Source organism: Cnephaeus nilssonii (genome assembly GCF_951640355.1).
Source record: "Cnephaeus nilssonii genome assembly, chromosome: 11".
Taxonomy (NCBI): domain Eukaryota; kingdom Metazoa; phylum Chordata; class Mammalia; order Chiroptera; family Vespertilionidae; genus Cnephaeus; species Cnephaeus nilssonii.
The window spans coordinates 6,318,802-6,339,810 of NC_137082.1; the positions used below are offsets into that span (position 1 = coordinate 6,318,802).

The 21,009-nt window shown below is 41.2% G+C and overlaps 1 protein-coding gene across 3 annotated transcripts; it reads right to left on the reverse strand.

The window, feature by feature from the left end:
• Positions 1-435: 435 nt before the first annotated feature.
• SPO11 (SPO11 initiator of meiotic double strand breaks) lies at positions 436-15,204 on the reverse strand (the record flags this gene model as incomplete). Of its 3 annotated transcripts, XM_079784634.1 has the most annotated exons (13): positions 436-555; positions 1,060-1,171; positions 5,109-5,185; positions 6,112-6,149; positions 6,451-6,550; positions 8,549-8,658; positions 8,991-9,027; positions 10,061-10,144; positions 10,728-10,836; positions 11,068-11,134; positions 11,544-11,632; positions 12,881-12,994; positions 15,074-15,204. In XM_079784634.1, the coding sequence occupies 13 exons, from the start codon at positions 15,202-15,204 to the stop codon at positions 436-438; spliced, it is 1,188 nt and encodes a 395-aa protein (XP_079640760.1). The 3 variants fall into 3 exon arrangements, with proteins under 3 accessions (XP_079640760.1, XP_079640762.1, XP_079640761.1); XM_079784636.1 differs by lacking the exon at positions 12,881-12,994 and having other exon boundaries at positions 8,549-8,646; XM_079784635.1 differs by lacking the exon at positions 12,881-12,994.
• Positions 15,205-21,009: the final 5,805 nt, after the last annotated feature.

The window sequence follows — 21,009 nt, forward strand, 5'->3', positions numbered from 1 at the left end:
AGGAGAAGAAAAAGATTAAAATATGAACAATAAAATGCAGTAAATACATAGCTATCAACAATTGAATCTAAAAATAAAAATAAATGAACAAGACATCTAATGAACAAAATAAACTGTGAATAAAATAGAATCAGGGGCATGGAAACATGGAACAGACTAACGAATCTCAGAGGGAAGGGGGTACAGGAAGAGAGTAACCAAAGAACTTAACTGCATATATGCATTACCTATGGACACAGACAACAGGGTGGTGAAGGCCGGGGGTAGGGTGGGAACCTGGTGGAGGGAGGTAATGGGGCGGGGGGGAAGGGACATCTGTAATACTCTTAACAATAAAGATTTTTTTAAAAAAGAAAAAAAAATTTTTCACAACAGTATTCTACTGCAACAAACTGAGAATCCTCTTGAAATTGCAAGCTATATTTTGATACATTTTTATATCCACCCTCCAAATTTTAATTTGTTAGGTAAGTATACTCTGGAAAGATAATCTGATGATAGGAAGGTCAAAGCTTGAATTTCTGCCTTCATTTTAGAGTCTGCCATTATTTCCATCTGTCAATAAAAGTAAAATATAGTCATACCAGAGTTCTTTGCTACAGTTCTGGCAACTCAACAAACTGGTAAATCTAGACTTGTTTCATTCTTCAAAACCATGGGCAATAGTCTTTAGTCAGCCAGAATATTCTAGAGCTGCAACAACTAAGAATATGAAGGGACTAACCAGTATGGATGCCTTCAATAGCCAGGAAAAGTCTAGCGTCTTTCTAACTACATTCTCTTCTTTTTTCCTTTCATAAACTATGATGCATCCATAGACTGTGGGTACATAACTATGATGAGGATAAAAATAGACCAGTTCCATCCAGGTGATCTCATCTATCAGCATCCATGATTTGATGTTTCAACAATCATGTACTATCAAACAATACCCACCTTAGTTGTTGGTTACATAGATTTCAAGGAGGATGTTCTCAAAATATTATGTGAATGGCTGCTACTAAAGTAAAATGCAATCAAACATAAAGCACTCGAATTAAAAAAAACAAACACACATACTTCTTTTCTCCAAAATGGTTGACAAGTAACATAAGGTCTCTTCAGGATACTGTCAAGTTTCATTTGGTCCCGTTTTGTCAATGGAATTAAAGTATCTTTAGGTATATTTAACCTAGAAAAAACAGATGAAAAAATTAGTAAAAAATAGTATTCCTATCACTTGAAGGTCATGTTTCATTCATATTTACTACACTATTCCAAGAAACTCAGAAATCACAGATAAGAAAATTAATACAGATATACCCTTTAAATCCAGAATTTTGGGGATCTGGCATGTCCTAGACCAAGAAGTGATCAAGTTCATAGTGGAAGTCTGTTATAAGTTGTTGGTTTTCTTCATGCCATACTCACAGGATGATAGGAAGACAAACATTGGTTATAAAACAAATGATGCCCTGGCCGGCATGGCCTCAGTGGTTAGAGCATGGCCCGCACACTGAAGGGTTGAGGGTTTGATTCCTAGTCGAGGGCACATAACTGGGTTGCAGGTTTGATCCCTGGTTCCAGTCAGGGTGCATGTGGGAAGCAATCAATGGATGTGTCTCTCAGACACATTGATGTTTCTCTCTCTCTCTCTCTCTCTCTCTCTCTCTCTCTCTCTCTCCCTCCCTCCCTCCCTCCCTCTCTCCCTCTCTCCCTCTCTCCCTCTCTCCCTCTCCCTCTCTCTCCTTCTCTCTCCTTCTCTCTCCCTCTTTTTCTTTTTCACTCTCTGCCCTTCCTTCCCTTCCACTCTCTCTAAAAAAAATCAGTGAAAAAAATATCCTCGGGTGAGGATTAACAAAAAAACAAACAGCCTGGCTGTGGTGGCTCAGTGGTTGAGTGTCGACCTATGAACCAGGAGGTCACAGTTCGATTTCTGGTCAGGGCATGTGCCTGGTTGCAGGCTAGGTCCTCAGTGTGGGGCATGCAGGAGGCAGCTGATCAATGATTCTCTCTCATCACTGACGTTTCTATTTTTCTCTCCCTTTATCTCTGAAATCAATAAAAATATTAAAACAAACAACAAATGATAGCACTAACATCACATATATGCACACCAAGGCAGCTCCAGAGCTCCACAGTCTTGAGCAGTGAGGTCTAGTATGTGTGCCACAGCGAGACTCACTGTGGGATTTTAGTTTCCACTGAGTACTTAATTCTTTGTAATCACTGAGAATTTTCTAGTCCATGGAAGTTAATCACTTTTCACTTATGTGCAATGTGTGCACACACATACACGCACACCTACCTAGTTTTAAATTTAAAAGAGTAAAATGCAATTTCATCTTGCTACGTGTTTTAAAAATAGACCATGAGAGGTCTGGATTTATGGTGTGGACTACTTTTGAAGTCATAAATCCTGGATTTCCGGGGAGAGCTCCAAACAGTCTTTTTGAGTCCCCATAATTATGACCACTTGCCAGTGGCAGCTCATGGAAAGGGTGACAATTTGATTGAAAAGGGGGCCTAGAGGATTTCCCTTGATGCCCTGTTTGTGTAGGTACTACACTGTTTTTATCTTTGATTGTACATTTACTTGGAGTGACTTTTGAGGGCACTAAAGGAATTATGAGTCACAGCGAGTTTTTCTCCAAGCCCTCCACCTAATGCTTATCAGATCATTTGTCCTAAATTTGTGTTAGGAATAATATCCATACAAATACATCTCCCTCCTGAGGGATTTGGACCATGACATCCTCTCTAATAAAACAGTAACATGCAAATTAACCATCACTCCACTACATAAGCCACGCCCACCAGCCAAGCCACGCCCACCAGCCAATCAGGGAGAGTATGCAAATTAACCCCAATCCAAGATGGCTACAGCCACAGAGAGCAAGGTTTCCCAGGTAACAGAGCAAGCCAAGCTTTCCATAGCCGTTGCAGGCCTAAGCCTCCACTCAAGCTACAAAGTTTCAATTATAGAAGGTAAACAAATTCAAACAAATTATGGCAGAATGGAGCTTGAGAGAGCAGGCCAGGGTTGCCGGCGGCAACAGGGGAAGCAAAGCTTTCCGCACAACCTGGCCGGGCTCACCCGCTTAAGGCTACAAAGTTTCAATTGTAGAAGGTGAATTAACTGCCACAGAAATGGCTGCCGCCCCAGGCTACAAAGTTTCAATTGTAGAAGGAAAATAAATTCCAGATACCAGGGCCTCCACTTGGGTTGCCAGGGGGTGTGGCCGGCCTGCAAACCACCACAGGCCCCTCACTCAGGCCGCCCCACACCCCAAGGGAACCCCCACCCTTATCTGTGACACCCTTCAGGGCAAACCAGCTGGCCCCCACCCGTGCACCAGGCCTCTATCCTATCTAATAAAAGAGTAATATACAGATTGATCATCACTGCAACACACAATATAGCTGCCCTCATGTGGTCAAAGATCCTGCCCCCATGTGGACACAAGATGGCCAGCAGGAGAGGGCAGTTGGGAGGGACCAGGCCTGCAAGGGAGGGCAGTTGAGAGGGACCAGGCTTGCAAGGGAGGGCAGTTGGAGGTGATCAACCCTGCAGGAGAGGGCAGTTAGGGGTGACCAGGCTGGCAGAGGAGGGAAGTTGGGGGCAAACAGGCTGGCAGGGGAGCAGTTAAGCATCAACCAGGCTGGCAGCGGAGTGGTTAGGGGGTGATCAGGCTGGCAGGCAGAAGCGGTTAGGGGCAATCAGGAAGGCAGGCAGGCAAGCAGTTGGGAGCCAGCAGTCCTGGATTGTGAGAGGGATGTCCGACTGCCCGTTTAGGCCCGAACCCACCAGGATCGGGCTTAAACGGGCAGTCGGACATCCCTCCAGGAGTCCCAGATTGGAGAGGGTACAGGCTGGGCTGAGGGACAACCCCCCGCCGTGCACAAATTTCGTGCACCGGGCTTCTAGTATTACAATAAACTGAACAGAACTTTGATTCACTAGAGTGTAAATATTCAAAGATCAAAAATTAAATGTTTTCTCTTGTGCCCTTGTTTTGTAACAAGTGGCAATCACCCCAAACCTGTTCATATTCCATATTTAGAAAACAAGTGCCCATTACCAAAGTTCACTCACTGTTTAAAGAAATCCAATCAACATGTTAAAGTTCATTCTCATTGGCCAATTACAGTAATAATAAAATATTTAAAAATATCCCACCAGTAGAAATGAATAAAAGTGATTGTCTTATGCTGAGGGACAGGTGGGTTTTTACTCTCCAGGGAAAGCAAAATAATTAATCCATCCAGAGGGCAGCCAATGTCTGGAAAGTGAGCATACCCTTTGACCCAGCCATCCTGGGAATTCAGCCTATGGGACTCATTAAAGCTGGAGGCAAAGATTCAGTTACAAGAGGGTCCATCAAAGCGCTATCAGAGAGATTTGGAAACCACCCAAATGTCTGACTTTGAGGGATTGGCTGAACAAGAACATCTAGAATGTGAACTCAGTAATATAAGACATTAAACTTAGGCTGGAGAAGAGAAATGTACTTATTGATAGGGAAAAGTGATCTCAGTGTGTTGTGTGAGAAAAGGAGATTACAAAATAATATTAGAGTATGAGTCCATTTTTGTGAAAAGCTATGATTATGCACAGAAAATAATCTATAAGGCTAAAGCTGTTCACCTATTTGTTATCTTATTAGTGAATATTTTTTCTATAATGAATGCATATAGTAGACGTGACAAACGAGGTTCTCAAACTATGTAATCTTAAAATGAAGTTTTCTATGAAATTAAAAATTTAAATCTATGATAAAATTGATTCATGTCAAATGATGTTGTCAGTGATGACCATTTAACCAGATTCAATGTCTTATGCTTTCCAAGTATAATAAATTTCAAAATATTTTCATAGTAAAGGTAAAACAAAAAATGTTTTCTAGCTAGCTGAAAATTCAATTAACCAAATTCATTTAGGCATTTTAGCAGCTGAAACAGAAACATTGATGAATTTAATTCATAATTATGTAATACTTAGTCACAATGAACAATGTAAATAAAAGGCAGTAAGGACTTTTCCCTTGTAGTGTGACTTTTGAGGCTTATTGTGACATATTACAATGAGTCATTATTTTAAAGAGCCCAGTTTTACTAAACCATCTAACCTTTTAATATCCGAAGGGAGGAGACCAAGCCATCTAATAGCTGGAACTGTGAGATTATGTGCTTCAAAAGACATAGACTAAAATAAAGAGCAAAAGTGCATTAGGTAAAGCTAAATTTCAGAGAACTAGCATACTCGTTTTGCAGCCAAATTTTTTACTTATCAATAACAAATACGAAAGGCTTCACGTCCTCAGAGCCCACAGAAGCGAGAAAATCACCGAAGCTTCGCTGAAGGGTTTCAAACTGCTCTGTAGTATTTCTGGATTGATTTTCTATAAAGTAAAACTACAAAGGGACCCCCCTGACCTGCACTTATTCCTGTATTACTCCGATTTCATATCTCAACACCTTGCTCCCACATCCTTTTCATCTGCTCTAGACATAGACGTCAGGGACACGACACTCACGGAGTATACCAGTGGCTCCCAAACTTGACTATGCGTCAGAACCACTTGGAGGGGCCATCCTCAGAGACACGGATTCAGTGGATTCAGTAGGTCTGGAGAGGGGCTGTGATTTGCATTTCTAACAAGTTCCCAAATGACACTGATGATTCACTAGTGTGGTCCAGGGCCACAATTTGAAAACCACTGGTGTATGATAGTTGCAGACTCTAGTGGTGAAATTGGTCCTTATGGTGGGAGAAAGGGAATTGGCCAAGTCAGAATTCAAGGCTACATATAATGTTCAGAGTATTTTTGGCAACCAGACAATGTTGTTACCCTGAGGCCCAAGGTTACTTCAGCAGCCAGGAGAGTGGAGGATATTAATGCCTCCTGCCCACAGCTAATCTCACTCTGTCATCTGTCGTCGCTCTGGTCATGCTGGAAGCTGGAATCACAGCCACAGAAACAGACTGGCCCTAGACCAGGACAGTAGCTCCCCTGGAAACTAGTGAGGGACCTCCACTTACTAGGGGCTGATAAGTAAATGCAGAAATAACCCCAATGAATATAAAATACCTTAATAGTGAGAATAAAACAACAACTTTTCTTTACTTACCATAGATCCGTACTTATAAATGCACATTATTTCTATGCCTGTTAAAAGAGAGTTAACTTTAAAATTAGACTTCTTGTCTATTCTAGGTTAGATAATTTGCACTCTCAAATTATGTCTAACATGTGAAAATTTTATTTTTGTGGACCTTACCAAAGAATTTATTGTTCAGTTTAATATGGCTAAAATAGCAATAAATTGCCTCAAATGATTACAGTCATTAAGTTTTATCTAATAATCATATTCTTTAAAAATATTTATGGAAGTGTTCTAAGAGCAAAACAACACAAAACTACAAATATGATTTAATTCTAACTGCATCAAATATAAATGATAAATCACCGTGTGGATCAGCATCTACAAGAGTGAAAATGGGGATGTGAAATGTGTCCCACAGCTTCTTGACTAAAAGTCTGGTGTTCAGATCAGGCACTCCCTTCCCCTAAAAGCAAGATAAAAATTATGCATTTTAATTACAGTAGAATGAAATCTATAAAACAATATCCTTATCTTATTAATCATGTAAAAGTTAGATTCCCTCACCTTAAATTTCAGATGGTGGGAGACTAGTGTTGACTATGAAAAATGCACAATATGTACAACAGGGTGAAAAAGCCCATCTACATTCATACCTTTGATTCAGTTACTCCAGTCCTGGGAAATATTTCAGTAGAAACAGGAATAATGAAAATCCTACATACTTGACGGTGTTCACTGCAGTGTAATTTAAAATGACAAAAATACTATAAATAGCCAAAATATCTAACAACGGGGACATGGAAAGGCAGCATTGCACAGTGGTGATATATGTACCAGGTGCGGGGCCAGCAGCCTGGGCTGGCATCTCGACTCTGCCACTTAGTAGTATGAACCTGAATAAGTCCTCAAACCTCTGCGGCTTAGGGCTCTGTAACACCTTACAAGGTTATAGAAATTTAGTAACTATAAAGCACTTAGAAGAGAACCTGGCTAAACTTTAGGATTTAATAAACTTAAGTGGTAAAATAATATTATGAAGTTATTAAAAAATAACTATGTAGAGAAGTAGCTTACTAAGCATTGCAATAGTGTTAAGAGAGAAAAGCAGGAAATCAAAGGGGTCAGAGAAGGAAACAAGTAGAGAGATAATAGGATGGGCTTCCCATTGGACAGCTCTGAGTTTGAATTCCCTCTGCCATTCATTGGTGGGTGACATCGGGCCAGTTAGTTTCATTGAGCTGTGGCTTTATTTATAAAATTTGGGCCGAAGAGTGCACCACAGAACACCCCTAACAAGGGATCACTCCCGGGGTTTAAATACAACCTCTATTGTTTATGAGGTCCTAGTCTGCATTTTCCATCTCCACTTCCACCTAGGTACCACTAGGATTCCCTGCTATCATCTCAAATTTCTAAAACTACACTCAAAATTTTTCTTCCTCAAAGAACTGAGCCTTCCTGCCACTTGTCCTGTAGCTGTCAATTGGTGATGTGGGTCCATACATCACATCAGGGTCACTTTGACTCATTCCTCTATCCTGTGGTCACCAAGTCCTTTGGAATTGGCCTTAGAAATGCCCTTTGTTTCAGTCCTTTCTCCTTAACCATTCCTTACTCCTGAAGGCCTCCTGACAGGCTCCCTGACTCCAGAGCTCTCCCTCTCCATCTAATTGTTGACTCGGCCACAAGAATCCTCATCATTTCCTTTCTCACCAATCCCAAACCTTCTGTTTGGATGCCACTAAGTCAGGATGCCTCCTTGGGTGTGGCCAGGCCTCCGAAGCCTCCCTACAGCTGCCGACGTCCTGCTTCCTCTCCAGGACAGCTCTCCTCATTGCTTCCACAAACACAGCTCACAAACATCACAATTATTGTTAATCTAATAAGCCAGAATAATTGTGAATAGATGAGCTTTTTTTCCTTTATAAACCTAGGTTTCTATAAATTAGAAGAAAGCCGGAACAGCAGAGGGGAACCTGATCTATTTTGTTATTCTGTCATCATTCCACCTCCCCACACCCCAAACTTCCTTTATTCTGACCTCTTTCTTTCCTACTCCAGCCCATATCATCCATCAAGTTTTACAAATTCCTCCCACATTATCCTGCAGCAGGAAGTTTACTACCCTTTGCTAACTGATGTCCGTAGTGCCCTCCTGTGTTCTTTGCCGTTCTTTAAACATTTAGCTTTTTAAAATAAGCAGGTTCCTTTTGACTGACTTGATGAAATTACTTGGTATACAAACCTGTATGAGGAAAACGAGGAGTAGCTCTTGTCTATTCCACCCTGCCCAAAGCTATGCTGTTACCGTATTACAGTTGCGACAAGTAGCCCCTGTCAAGTAGCATCATACTGATAGGAGAATGTTGTCCAAGCTGTATAGATGACCGCATAAACCCCTCTTATCAATCACCAAAGTACTATGTTAATCTTGGAATTGTAGTAAAGGCATGTAATATACCGTAACCATGATGCATGGAGACATTTTGTTGCAAAAGTTGTCATCTAGCAGTCGCTGAAATGTTGCATCTTTTTCTACAATTAATAGAAATTTCCCATCTGTAATTAAATCTGTGAAGTTAAGGCAAATTTAAGGAAAGAGTATTTCAATTTAACCAGTAACTAAATAATGGTCCCTACAGATCAATTCAAAAGCAGCTACAGATGTAGTCTTTTCATTTTTACCTTGAAACATGTAACATATCTATTCATATATGTAGTTATCTGTCTCTCCTACTAAATGGCGAGCTCCTAAAAGAATCCTATAGAAGGGACCATGCAGTGTTCATCTTGACCACTATAGGGTCTAGCTTGTTGGATACACATCAGAAAGCTTGATTTATCAAAGTAACAAATGCATGAACATTCTAGAAGTTTAGATAGTTTTTCCATTCAAAGGATACTCCGAATTCCTTGAATATTAGATGGCACAGCAACAGCCTACATTAACAAAACGAGACAATTTTTTAGATACAAAGAAAGTATAACCACATTTTAAAATTTATCACAAAAATCCAGTATTTTCATTAAAAAAATATATACCTGTCATTAGAGGTTTACACCTCAGTAAGAAAACAATAGGAAACAGATTTATTCTTCAGTAAGAAAACAGACACACGACCCAAACTACTTCCCAGGAGGTGAGAATTTCTTGGAAACTTTTCGGATATGTGCCTTAAAGGGCAGAAATGGGTGAAGGAAAGACTTCCTGATGTAGGTTCTCATAGGCTTCCTCCTTTCCAAACTGATGAGTTGGCCCTTTCAAACTGCTGTGCTTGTTTAGTATTGCGGGCCTTCTATGCAGCAAAGCCGAGCAAAATAGTTTAGGTTTAAATAAATTAATTTCAGAACCAGAAAGTTTTATGAAGATTACCTAAATAACCATGCTAACAGGGTCAAACCACACTCTACCTGAAAACAACAGTACATTTTTTAAAGAAATGTGTACATTTATTTCAATGACATTTGACAAATGACATATTTTAAAACTATATCTATTCATATACCTATTTATTCATCCTTCAGTTTTATTTGTTTTTGTTTTGTTAATCCTCACCCAAGGATATTTTGTCCATTGATTTTTAGAGAGAGTAGAAGAAAGGGAGGTAGGAGAGGAGTAAATGGGGGCAGAGGAGGTAGAGAGAGAAAGGGAGAGAGAGAAGGAGAGGGAGGAAGCAAAGGGGAAAGAGAGAGAGACATCAATGTGAAACAGACACATGGATTGGCTGCCTCCAGCAGGTGCCCCAATCAGGGCTGGGATCAAATCTGTGCCCTTGACTGGGAATCAAACCCTAGGTCCTTTGGTGTGTGGGCTGACACTCTAACCACTGAGCGAGCAACACTAGCCAGGGCCTTCAGTTTTATTTTAAAATCTTAAGCTCCAAATTACATAACAAGCAGGATATAAAATACATTTCTGAAACAAGGGATCTGAAAGGGAGTTAAAGTATGTGAAAACATTAAGAATACTTACTGTTGCACAGCTACAATTCACTTTGGTGCCATCTTCCTCGATATACCCTAAATTGCCAGCAATTAAACCCTTTGATGTAGATAACTAAAAAAAAGGAAAAAAGACATATTTGAAAATTTTTCATGACTATATTTTGTGCTTCAAAGTATGTACATTCCTCATATACACCTGCTAAAATATACGTATTTTTAGCTCAGATTGTAATTTAAGAGATAAAGGAAAAATATGTCAGAGTATTTAGGATTGAAAAACATTTGGTAATTCATCTATTTTGGTTCATTCATCCAAGGAAAAACATTGAGACTAGATATTTAAATTTATAGTGAGAAAAATATAGTATCAAAATTTATCAAAAGAAGGCACAGATCACATTTAATTTTTTATTACAATTTTTATACAAACATTTTGTCTTAAAATAAGATGCTTTGTCCGGCTGGTGTGGCTCAGTGGTTGAGTGTCAACCTATGAACCAAGAGGTCATGGTTGGATTCTGGGTCAGAGCACATGCCTAGGTTGGGGGCTCAATCCCCAGTAGGGGGCATGCAGGAGGCAGCCAATCAATGCTTCTCTCTCATCTTGATGTTTTTCTCTCTCCCTCTTCCTTCCTCTCTGAAATCAATAAAAAAATATTTTTTAAAAAAGATGTTTTATATTAAATGGTACTTACTATATGTAAACACCTCCTCGGCACTTTTAACATACAGGAAATGTCGTTGATAATGCTGTCCACAACAGTCTGGTTACCAAAGAGTTGGCTGTCTGTGTAATATAGGTCTCTATAAAATTTTAAAAAATATTTTTTAATTAACCATATTTTCTTTGAATATAACAAGGATTGGAGTATTATTTAAAGAAAGCTTTAACTGGATGAAACACACATATAAACAAAATAATCTATTACCTATAATCTAGTTTGACATAACTTTTCAAAACATACTAATATAATGAAAGTCAATTTAAGTCTCACATTGCATTTTAAAGAGTAATTGACCACAAAATATACTTACCTTTTGGTTGCATAAGTGTTGCTCTGCACTAATTTATAAATCATGGACAATATTTTAAGAATTAGAGCTGGAAATAAGATGCAATAAACAAGTTACTCATCATTTCTCTGACTAATTCAAAACATTTAACTGTTGCCAGTTACTTTCCATAACATTACAAAAAGTAATCTTTCCAAAACAGAAGTGTTAAGTACAGAATATAATTGCCTGAAGAATCAGATAAAATTAATTGCTCAATGAACAGCAAAACTGAGAGAATACTTTTCCACTGAATCATGTACCTTGAAAATTTATTTTGGAATTACAATTTACTTCCATGGTTAATGACAATGCAAAATTCTATATATTTATTTCAAGTACAAGGGTACTATGAAAGAACAAGTAAAATTATTTAACTAGGAATAATGAAAACCCCTACGATAACCAAATACATTTAATCCTAAAAGCTAAGAAAGATTACAAGCAAATGAACTTACCAAAATTTTTAACTGATTTTAGTGAATCACTTTTGATTTTTCTTGTGGTACAATGAGATACCATGTGAAGACCCACAGAATCTTCAAACCTGTCATTTTGTTTAAAGCAAGGGAATAAAAAGAATTAATTTCCAAATACCAAACAATATACACTTAATGGTCTCATCTGCATATAATTTAAATCCACATTTCTTTTTAATGTAAGTACCAAAGCTTTAGGATAATCTGATTATAAGCTTAAATAATTCCAGGTAATAATTGGGTAACTGGTTTTGTGACATATAGAGGCACTAAAATAAAGTGTTTATAGACCTTTGATTACAATGTGTGTGTATCTGTGTATTTCTTTCCTGGGAAGACATTTAGTGTATGTGAACTACTTCCAAATATTTCACAATTTTATTAGCATTTTGATCATTTTAACAATTTATTCATTTAACAATGTTACTCAATTTAATAAGTTTTGAAGTATTTAATTTCTGATTTACCTCCGAAGTTACATTAAATGAAATCATTTATATTAGGTTGTTAAATTGAACTACCAAGCCTGTCCTAAAGGGGGCAGAAAGCATCAGGCAAATAGGCCAGGTGTCAAGGGGCTTCTTACTCACTTTGCAAAATAATGAAGCAAAATATGATTCAAAATCTTACATTTTAAATTAACTATATTGATCATAAAATAATAGTGATGCTGAGGCTCAAAATTACTTTTATTCTGTTTCTATAACTCTCACTGATAACTATTTTTGTAGTGTTTTTCATTATTTAGTGGAAAGATTCTACAGCCTGAGGATCTCAAAAAAAACAAACTATGTATCTAGGTTCTAGGAATTTGATAAAGCTGTTTGCTGATTTTACCCACTTGGACACATGACTGAGCAGGGGAAGATCTGTTGGGAGAAAGAGCCTTTGAAACAGGCTCTATGTTCAGGACACATTTATTTTGGTCTCCGTATCAGGATTGGTTGTAGATCCCCTGCACAAGTGGTTTACTTTCTCAGTATAGCTGAGAATTGCCCCCTTCGAGTGCTGGGAAGCTCAGATCTCAGTTTGGAGCCTATTTTTAGCAGAACTGTAAGACTTTATCATATGCATTTTGAATTGTAACCTCTTTCAGCGCTCCATTCTTTCTTCCTAGCATTATTTTCCTTTTGCCTAAACACTACTTCTAGTTTATATAACCTGCCTAAGTGGTATGTATTTTGTAAACTTCCTCAAATCCTCTTTGGTATGGTAAAAGCAACAACAGCAACAACAAAAATGAAATCCAACTAGAACTCTAACTTCAATAAATTCAAATAATGACATTTACAAATTTTAAAATGCAAAATGCCCACTTTATATTTTCCCAGCTTGATCTGTTGTCAATCGTGAATGCAGGTGCTTCGTTTCTTGCCAAGCTTGTAATTACGTCTTGGATAACATTTTCTATAGATGCAAGAACCTCAGAACTGAAACAATAAACATACTATGATTCAATCTTAATTCTAAATTAGGCCTTTACAATATGTAACATTTCCCCAGATCAACATGGAAATCATTTTTTGTTTCATTGGTTGTTTTTGAAGACTAGGTAATCCATGTCAATAATGACATCTCTCACTAAATTCTAATGTCAGTACTGCATTAAAACAACAACACTATTTATAGTGGTTACTTAAGAGAAATTTCATTTGCTTGTAATTTTACTTTTCAAACAATTACCTATTGAAGTAGTATCTCCCTTTTAGATTAATGACTAGACAATACAATTTATAAATATACTATAGGCCTGGTGCATGAATTCGTGCATGGGTGGGGTCCAGCTGGCCAGCCCTATTGGGGCCAATTGGGCTGGCCAGGGGGAGGGGACACAGGTGGTTGGCCGGCTGGCCTGCCCCCTGGTCAAACTCCTGGTAGAGGGGATAATTTGCATATTTGCCTTTTATTATATAGAATTTTAATCTACTTTTCATGTCAACCTACTTAAATACAAATTCATTGGCTAAAAAAACTACTACTTCAATTAAAATGATGTCATATTGACTTTGAATTTAATTTTTTCCCCAAAACTGCAGTGCAAAAGTATTTCAAAAGAAACACTTCTTTTTGTAGCAAATTTCCCTAATTGATCTCATGCCTTAGATCAGCCCATTTGAATTTTAGTGATACTAAAAAGAAAAAAAAGTTTTAATCACTACCACAAAAAGACTTGGCAACTCTTACACCACTTTACAGCAGTTTTTTGTCAGCTGACTTTTAATTTCACACACCATCAGCTTCAAAAAATGCGGTTCAGTTATAAGCACTGTTAGCATATTGCCTAGGATGGAAACTCTAGCCAATGGGCAAAATTTATACTTAATTTTAGATACTTCTAATTTCCACAGGAACTTGCTGTCTTCAGAAACACAAGTATCAGAAAATAAATTTTAAAACATTTAATATTTTCTAATCTCGACAGGTAAAAACTGACTCAAATAGCTCATTAATTTTTTCCAGTTTGAAAAAAAAGTTGCAGGACAATACTGTGACCAACTCCGAGATACAATAGATTAATTTACACCTTAAATGTAAACAAGGGACTTCCACTCCCTTCTTTCCCTCATCCTCATAAATTCTCCCTCAAACTAAATCCTTATGTAAAAAATTGTTTGCTTGTGGGTTTTTCTTTCTTTCTTATCGTGTGTGTGTGTGTGTGTGTGTGTGTGTGTGTGTGTGTTTGTGTGTTTGATAATTGGTTTGGCTTACCAAAAAAACCCCACAAAAAAACAAAAAACCCCAGCCATTTGCTTGGGCTGAAAAACTCTGCTGATAAACCAGAAAAGCAGATCAAGGAAGCAAAACAACAGAGCATTTGAAGTAAAAGTTGGCAATAACAAACATATTTTCTGTAGTTAATTCCAAGTTGGGTGGCTGCAGAATCGCTTTAATTGATTTTATCAGCACCACACTCTGAGCTTTATTGATATTAAAATCATTTAAAATATGTACCCTGTCTTCACTTCCAAGTCAAGAAAACTGTTTTGTTATAAAACACTTAAAATGTGTTGACTCCCTTGTTCATTTTTGTAAAACACACTTAGAGAACTCACAACATTCATTTTCTCTCACTTTCTTTTAGAAAGAAAATCTTGAAACTGGGGTTAAAATTTTTATCCCAATTTTTTTTCTTGCTGTGCCCTAAACTTCCCGACCCATAAGGATCTCAGGAAACCCGCAAGCCCAGTAGGGAGATGCTCCCAGAACGTTCCAGAGTGGGAACATTCTAGAAGGCAGCAGGGCAGCGGGGGCGGGTCACTGGGCTTTTGGGAGTCCAAAATAAGAATGAAAAGCTGAGAAGGGAAGGAGCCTTCTCGGGGTTCTGGGCTGGCCGGCCAAGGGCCCCCCTCGGGGCCTCAATAGCTGAGAGGCAGCCTTTGGCCCTAAACGGGAAAGACCAGAAGGTGGAACGGGGCCTTTCCCTACAGAGCACCTCCCGCCCCCAGCAGGCCGTGGGACCTTCTCGCTTTCACCTCCCGGGCGCGTGCGCCCCAGTAGAACCCTTATACCTGGAGGCCAGGTGTGTGCCCCTGCCTGCGGGCTCCCCGCCCCCTCTCTTCAGGGCGGCCAGCAGCGAAGCCCTGTGCTGGTCCAAAACCTGGAAAAACGAGGCCTCAGGCCCCATGGGCGCAAAGGCCATGAAGACGGACGCCAATGAAAAGCCCCAGGTGCGCCAATCCACCTCGGCCCCAAAGGGCTCCTCCCTGCGCCGGCCGTGCGCGTGCTTGGGGGTGACGCTTTCCCGCGCTTCCTGGTCGAGGCCTCCTGCACATGCGCACACTTTACACCCCGCCCAGGCGAGCTGTACAGGCGCAGGCGCACAGCACCCCGCTTTGAGTGGCACGCGCCCGCCCGCCCGCCCGCAGGACAGTCAGGCCCGGTCACACCTGCGTGTTGGGGCCTTCCTGGAGCGCGGTCTGTCAGGCAACGGGGACCAGCAAGGTATGCTTGGGATGTTGGACCTAGATTTCATTGAAATCATTTTGTGGGTTTTCGTTGTTGTTTTGTTTTGTTGGCCCATTTAGGGAAAGTAGTACCAGAGCTTTGTCATCATCGCAAATAGTTATGGCAACTCAGCTGTGTGGCAGATACAGTGCTGGGCACTGGGCTCAGCTGTGAGCAGAGCAAACCACATTCCTGCCCTCACGGACGTTGACGTAGGAATCCGGGCTTACAGAGCCCGGTTCACTCAATCTCTCTCTGTTGTCTCCTAACCACCCCCGAAGGTTCCTCATGGGCTCAGGGCAGTTTTGCAGGTGAGGGTAAAGTGAGGTCCCCAAGTTCAGGCAGGCGTGGGTCAACATTTAGCAAATTAAAATACAGGACACTCAGATAATTTCGAATCTCAGATAAACACCAAATACTTTGGTTTTCTTTTTTTAGGGTAACTAGATCCCATGTAATCTCTAGGACATACTTTTTATTTTAAAAAAGTTTTATTGATTTCAAAGAGAGGAAGGGAGAGGTAGAGAAAGGTAAAACATCAATGATGAGAGAGAATCATTGATGGCTGCCTCCTGCACGCCCCCTACTGGGGATTGAGCCCACAACCGGGACATGTGCCCTGACCGGGAATTGTACCCGGATCTCCTGAGTCATGGATGGACGCTCAAACACTGAGCCACACGGGCTGGGCTCCGGAACATACTTTTACAAATTATGTATTGTTCTGAAATTTGAATTTAGCTGACCTCGGGCATTTCATCTAGCAATCCAGCCATCGGACCCCTTGCACCCTGGGTGACCTGCACCTTTCTCCCTGCCCTCTCCCGGCCCTCTGGAGCACAAGAGAGGGATTTTGAAGCCCCAGGCAAGGAGTCCTTTGTCTGAGGGATGATGTCCTTGAGAAAAGGACAGTGGGAAGAGACCCTGGAGCAAGTTGGCTCCCAGGTTTGAGGGGGCCTGGCCTGGCGGGGGCCTGGGGACTCAGCCCCAGAAAAGCCACCGATGGCAGGCCCACTAAAAAACCTAGTTTGTTTTCTCAGTTCCTGGTTATTGGGTAGTTTTGAAACCTCCTTTTTCATCATCAATAATGGCCTTCCTCTGTTCATAATGTTGGCTGCCTGCCTATGCCAAGCACTGTGCCGAGGGCCTTTGTTACTGTTATCACATATACTTGCTCACCATGTACCCTGTGTGAGAAAATGTTAGGTACTGAGGACACAGCTGTGAACAAGGCACGCAGAGTCCTTGCCCTTCGGGAGGGGGGAACTGGGATTAGTAGATAAACATGGGAATAAAGAAGTGATAGAATCAGAAGTAGATTTAAATTAACAATCCTAAGCCGTATAAATTTTTATCTCCATTTCACAGATGAAGAAACTGAGGCATGGGGAGGTTGAGCCATTTGTGCAAGATTGTACCACAGTAAGTGATGGAGCCAAGAGGCAAATTTGGACTCCAAATTTGAGCTCTTACTACTAGGGTATGAGGCACTGCTGATGGTCTGGCTGGGAACGTGTCATAATTTTGTGCAGGTTTCTGGTGATGGGATTATGAAAGGGCCTGAGCTGGGTGGGGGCACAGGGAGGAGATCTAAAACACTGGCCTCCGTGTTTTCATCTTTCAGATGAGGGCATTGCAACAGGTGGGCTCTCCTTTATTATCGTCAGTGAGGAACAAATAAAGGCCTTTGAAGGGAGAGGCCAAGTCAATGACATCCGTGAGACTTGTTCACTGGGTGGTGCTTTTCTTCTGGGACCAGAACATCTGTTCACTGGTGTCTCTCTCTCATGACACAGACCCTTCAGTATCACAGGTCACTACACTCAGCTAGGGACCAGTGGCCTCACTAAATCGGCCATGAAATGAAAGGTCCTGAGCTGGGTGGGGGCACCGGGAGGAGATCAAAACAGTGAAGGGAACAGATGCATCATAAACCTGGCATTCCTGCCAGAGAAACCACAAGGTGCGGACTTGAAAGGTTCCCACTGTGGCAGAGCAAAGTTGGAGGCGTTAGCGCATCCTTGCAGGCAGCTGTGGCTCTGCCTCCAGGCATCCAGCCCACTCAGGTAACTTGCAGGCATGATGTGTGCACTGCCTCCACATCAAAGTCAGCCGCCCCCGGCTGTGAGAGGGAACCAGAAAAACATATCCCACCCCTAGCAACAGACTGCAGCTGAAACTGGCAGCTGCCACTTTGCAGGGCACGCTGTGGGCCAACCCCCGTCCCTGCTGCAGCCACTCACTGCTCTACCTTGATCTGTCCCCTCTGGACTTGGTAATCCTTCAGATCCTGGAGTTATTCCTTTTTGTCCCGGGGCCTTTGCACTTGCTCTTCCCTTAGCAGCTTGGAATGCTTTCTCCTTTTTCTCTCCCTACTCTCTGCCTCCCTCCCCACAACCAGCCTGGCTCATTCTCCTGTAGCCTTCAGATCTTGTCTCCCTGGACCTCCCCTAAGGAAGTCTTGACCCCCTGGTTTCTCCTGTCTCAACACGTCTGCATTCCTCCACCCTGTCAGCCCCAGGAGAGCAGGAGCTGACTCATCCTCTGCTACTGCACTTGCACACGGGAGGCACTCAGCAGTATTTGTTGAACGAATGAATGATTCCCATGGGATTATCTTTGTTCTCTATTTCTGATATTCCAGGCATCTTTCTACAATGCCTGAAGAAACATAATTTTTTTTTTGACAAGGCAGGGCTACATGGGGCCAGTTTATTGCAGTTAAATACCTCTCTCTCTCTCTATTTTTTGTCCATTAGAAACATAATTTTTTTTTTTTATGAATAAGACCCTACTCTACATTCTTCTGGTATTGCTGCCCCTGGTCATAATAGTGACCGCAGTTTGCTGACACTGGGCCAAGCACTGCACACACGAAAATCTCATTTACTTCCCCTCCCCATTCTACAGGGGAGAAAGCTAAGGCTCTGAGAAGTAGAAATACAATTGCTGAGTGTTCTAGAGATGCAAATGACAAAGCACTGACAGTTCCTCTGCTCTTAGTTGCCATATGGTATTGCCTCAAATTCAGGGTAATTTAGTGTTGATGAATTAATTTGCCCATGTTTCATAACCAGTGATTATATAGCTGGGCATATGATGTAAAGCAGATCAATTAAAGAAAGCTAAATTGAATTTTAATAAGATCACCTAAATATTTGTAAGCCTGTAGGTCATCTTACCGATGGAGGTATGTTTGTTTGTTTTTATAGAGGAAGTGCTATGATGTATCATCATGGACCCATCACCAGTTTCCATGTCTGTAAACTCATAGTCAAACCTTTCCAACTATATCCATCCCCTTCCTAACCCTCCCTTTAAATTATTTGGAAGCAAATCCCAGGCTGAGCGACCCCGGCCGGGCAATCCATAAACTATTATTTCACCCATAAGTATTTGAACATGTATCTCTCTCTCTAAAAAAAAAAAATAAAAGAAAGAAAGAAAGAAAAAGAAAAAGGACTCTTAAAAATAGTCATAATCCCATTATCATGCAGAAACATATGTTCATAATCATCTCTTAATATCATCAGATATTCCATCACTGTTGAAATGTCCCCAATTAATTCATGAATTGTTTTTATAGGTTGTTCTTTCCAAGTGCAGATAAGGTCCACCCATTCATGGCTGTTAATTGATAAGTCTCTTAAGTCTCTTGAATTCTACAGGTTCCTCTCTTTTCTTTCCTTGCAATTTATTTTTTAAAATATGTTTTTATTGATTTCAAAGAGGAAGAGAGAGGGAGAAGTAGATAGACACATCAATGATGAGAGAGAATCATTGATCGGCTGCCTCCCACATCCCTATAGTAGGGACCCAGCCCACAACCTGGGCATATGCCCTGACCTCCTGGTTCATAGGTCGACACTCAACCACTAAGCCATGCCGGCTGGGCCTTTCCTTGCATTTTATTTGTTAAAGGCACTGGGTCATTCATCCTAGAAAGTTTTGTATGATTAAGAGTTTATGGATTGCCCAGCCAAGCCAGTGTTGCACAGTGGTTGAACATCGTCCTATGAACCAAGAGGTCATGGTTCAATTCCTTGTCAGGGCACATGCCTAGGTTGAGGGCTCGATCCCTAGTGTGGGGCTTGCAGGAAGCAGCCAATCAATGATTCTCTCTCATCATTGATGTGTCTATCTCTCTTTTCCTTTTCCTTCCTTTCTGAAATCAATAAAAATATATATTTTTAAAAAAAGAGTTTATGGATTGTGCCCTGGCCTATGTGGCTCAGTGGGTTGAGCATTGTCCCATGCACCGAGAGGTCACTGGTTTGATTCCAGGTCAGGGCACATATCCATATTGCAGGCTTAATCCCCAGTAGGAGGCATTCAGTAGGCAACCGATGAATGTTTCTCTCTTTCCCTCTCCTTTCCTCTCTCTCTCTAAAATCAATAAGAACATATTTAAAAATAAAAAAAAAAGATGGCTGGCCAGTGTGGCTCAGTGGTTGAGCATCGACCTATGAACCAGAAGGTCATGGTTCCATTCACAGTCAGGGCACATGCTCGGGTTGCAGGCTCAATCCCCAGTAGGGGGCATGCAGGAGGCAGTGAATCAATGATTCTCTTTCATCATTGATGTTTCTATCTCTCTCTCTCCCTTCCACTCTGAAATCAATAAAATATATGTCTATATATATAAAAGCCTAAGCGACCTTCTGACCGTTCAGCAGTCTAATTGGTAGCTATGACATGAACTGACCACCAGGAGGCAGATGCTCAACGCAGGAGCTGCCAAGCTGTGGGGACTTGGCAGCTGCGGTTCTTGGGTGATGCACCCAGAACCAGAAAGGAGGGAGCCTGATTCCAGGGTGCATCACCCAAGAACCACCCTTTCTCAATCTGGGATCCCTCAGAGGATGTTGGAGAGTTGGTTTCGGCCTGATTCCCGCAGGCCAGGCTGAAGGACCCCACTGGTGCACGAATCCGTAGATATGGCCTCTAGTCTATAATAATAAAAGCGCAATATGCTAATTAGACTGGACAGCCGAATGACCTTCCGGATGTCATTCCGGGCGTCCTTCCCGATGGAGCTGTGGTGGTGGGGGCTGAGGCAGAGGTGCTTAGGGGCAATCAGGCAGGCAGGCGAGCAGTTAGGGGCGATCAGGCAGACAGAGTGGTTAGGGGCAATCAGGCAGGCAGGCAGGTGAGCGGGTAGGAGCCAGCGGTCCTAGATTGTGAGAGGGTGCAGGCTGGGCTGAGGGACACGACTTTCATGCACTGGGCCTCTAGTATATATATAAAAGAATTTGTGAATTGCAACCCTGTGGTATCATTTAACATATTTTCCCATCCCTGGTAGTTCCTGTAAATTGGTGATTAGATTTACGGGCTTCACTGTTTTTGGTTTGATTTTTTTTCTTTAGTAAAAATATTTCATAGGTGGTGTGAAATATTCATGACCTCCAGTGGAACCCTCCAGGACCTCTACGGCTGGGGCCTCCAAGTGGAGAAGTTGTGAGTGAGCCTGAGCCTCTCATTAACAGAAGGAGAAGCC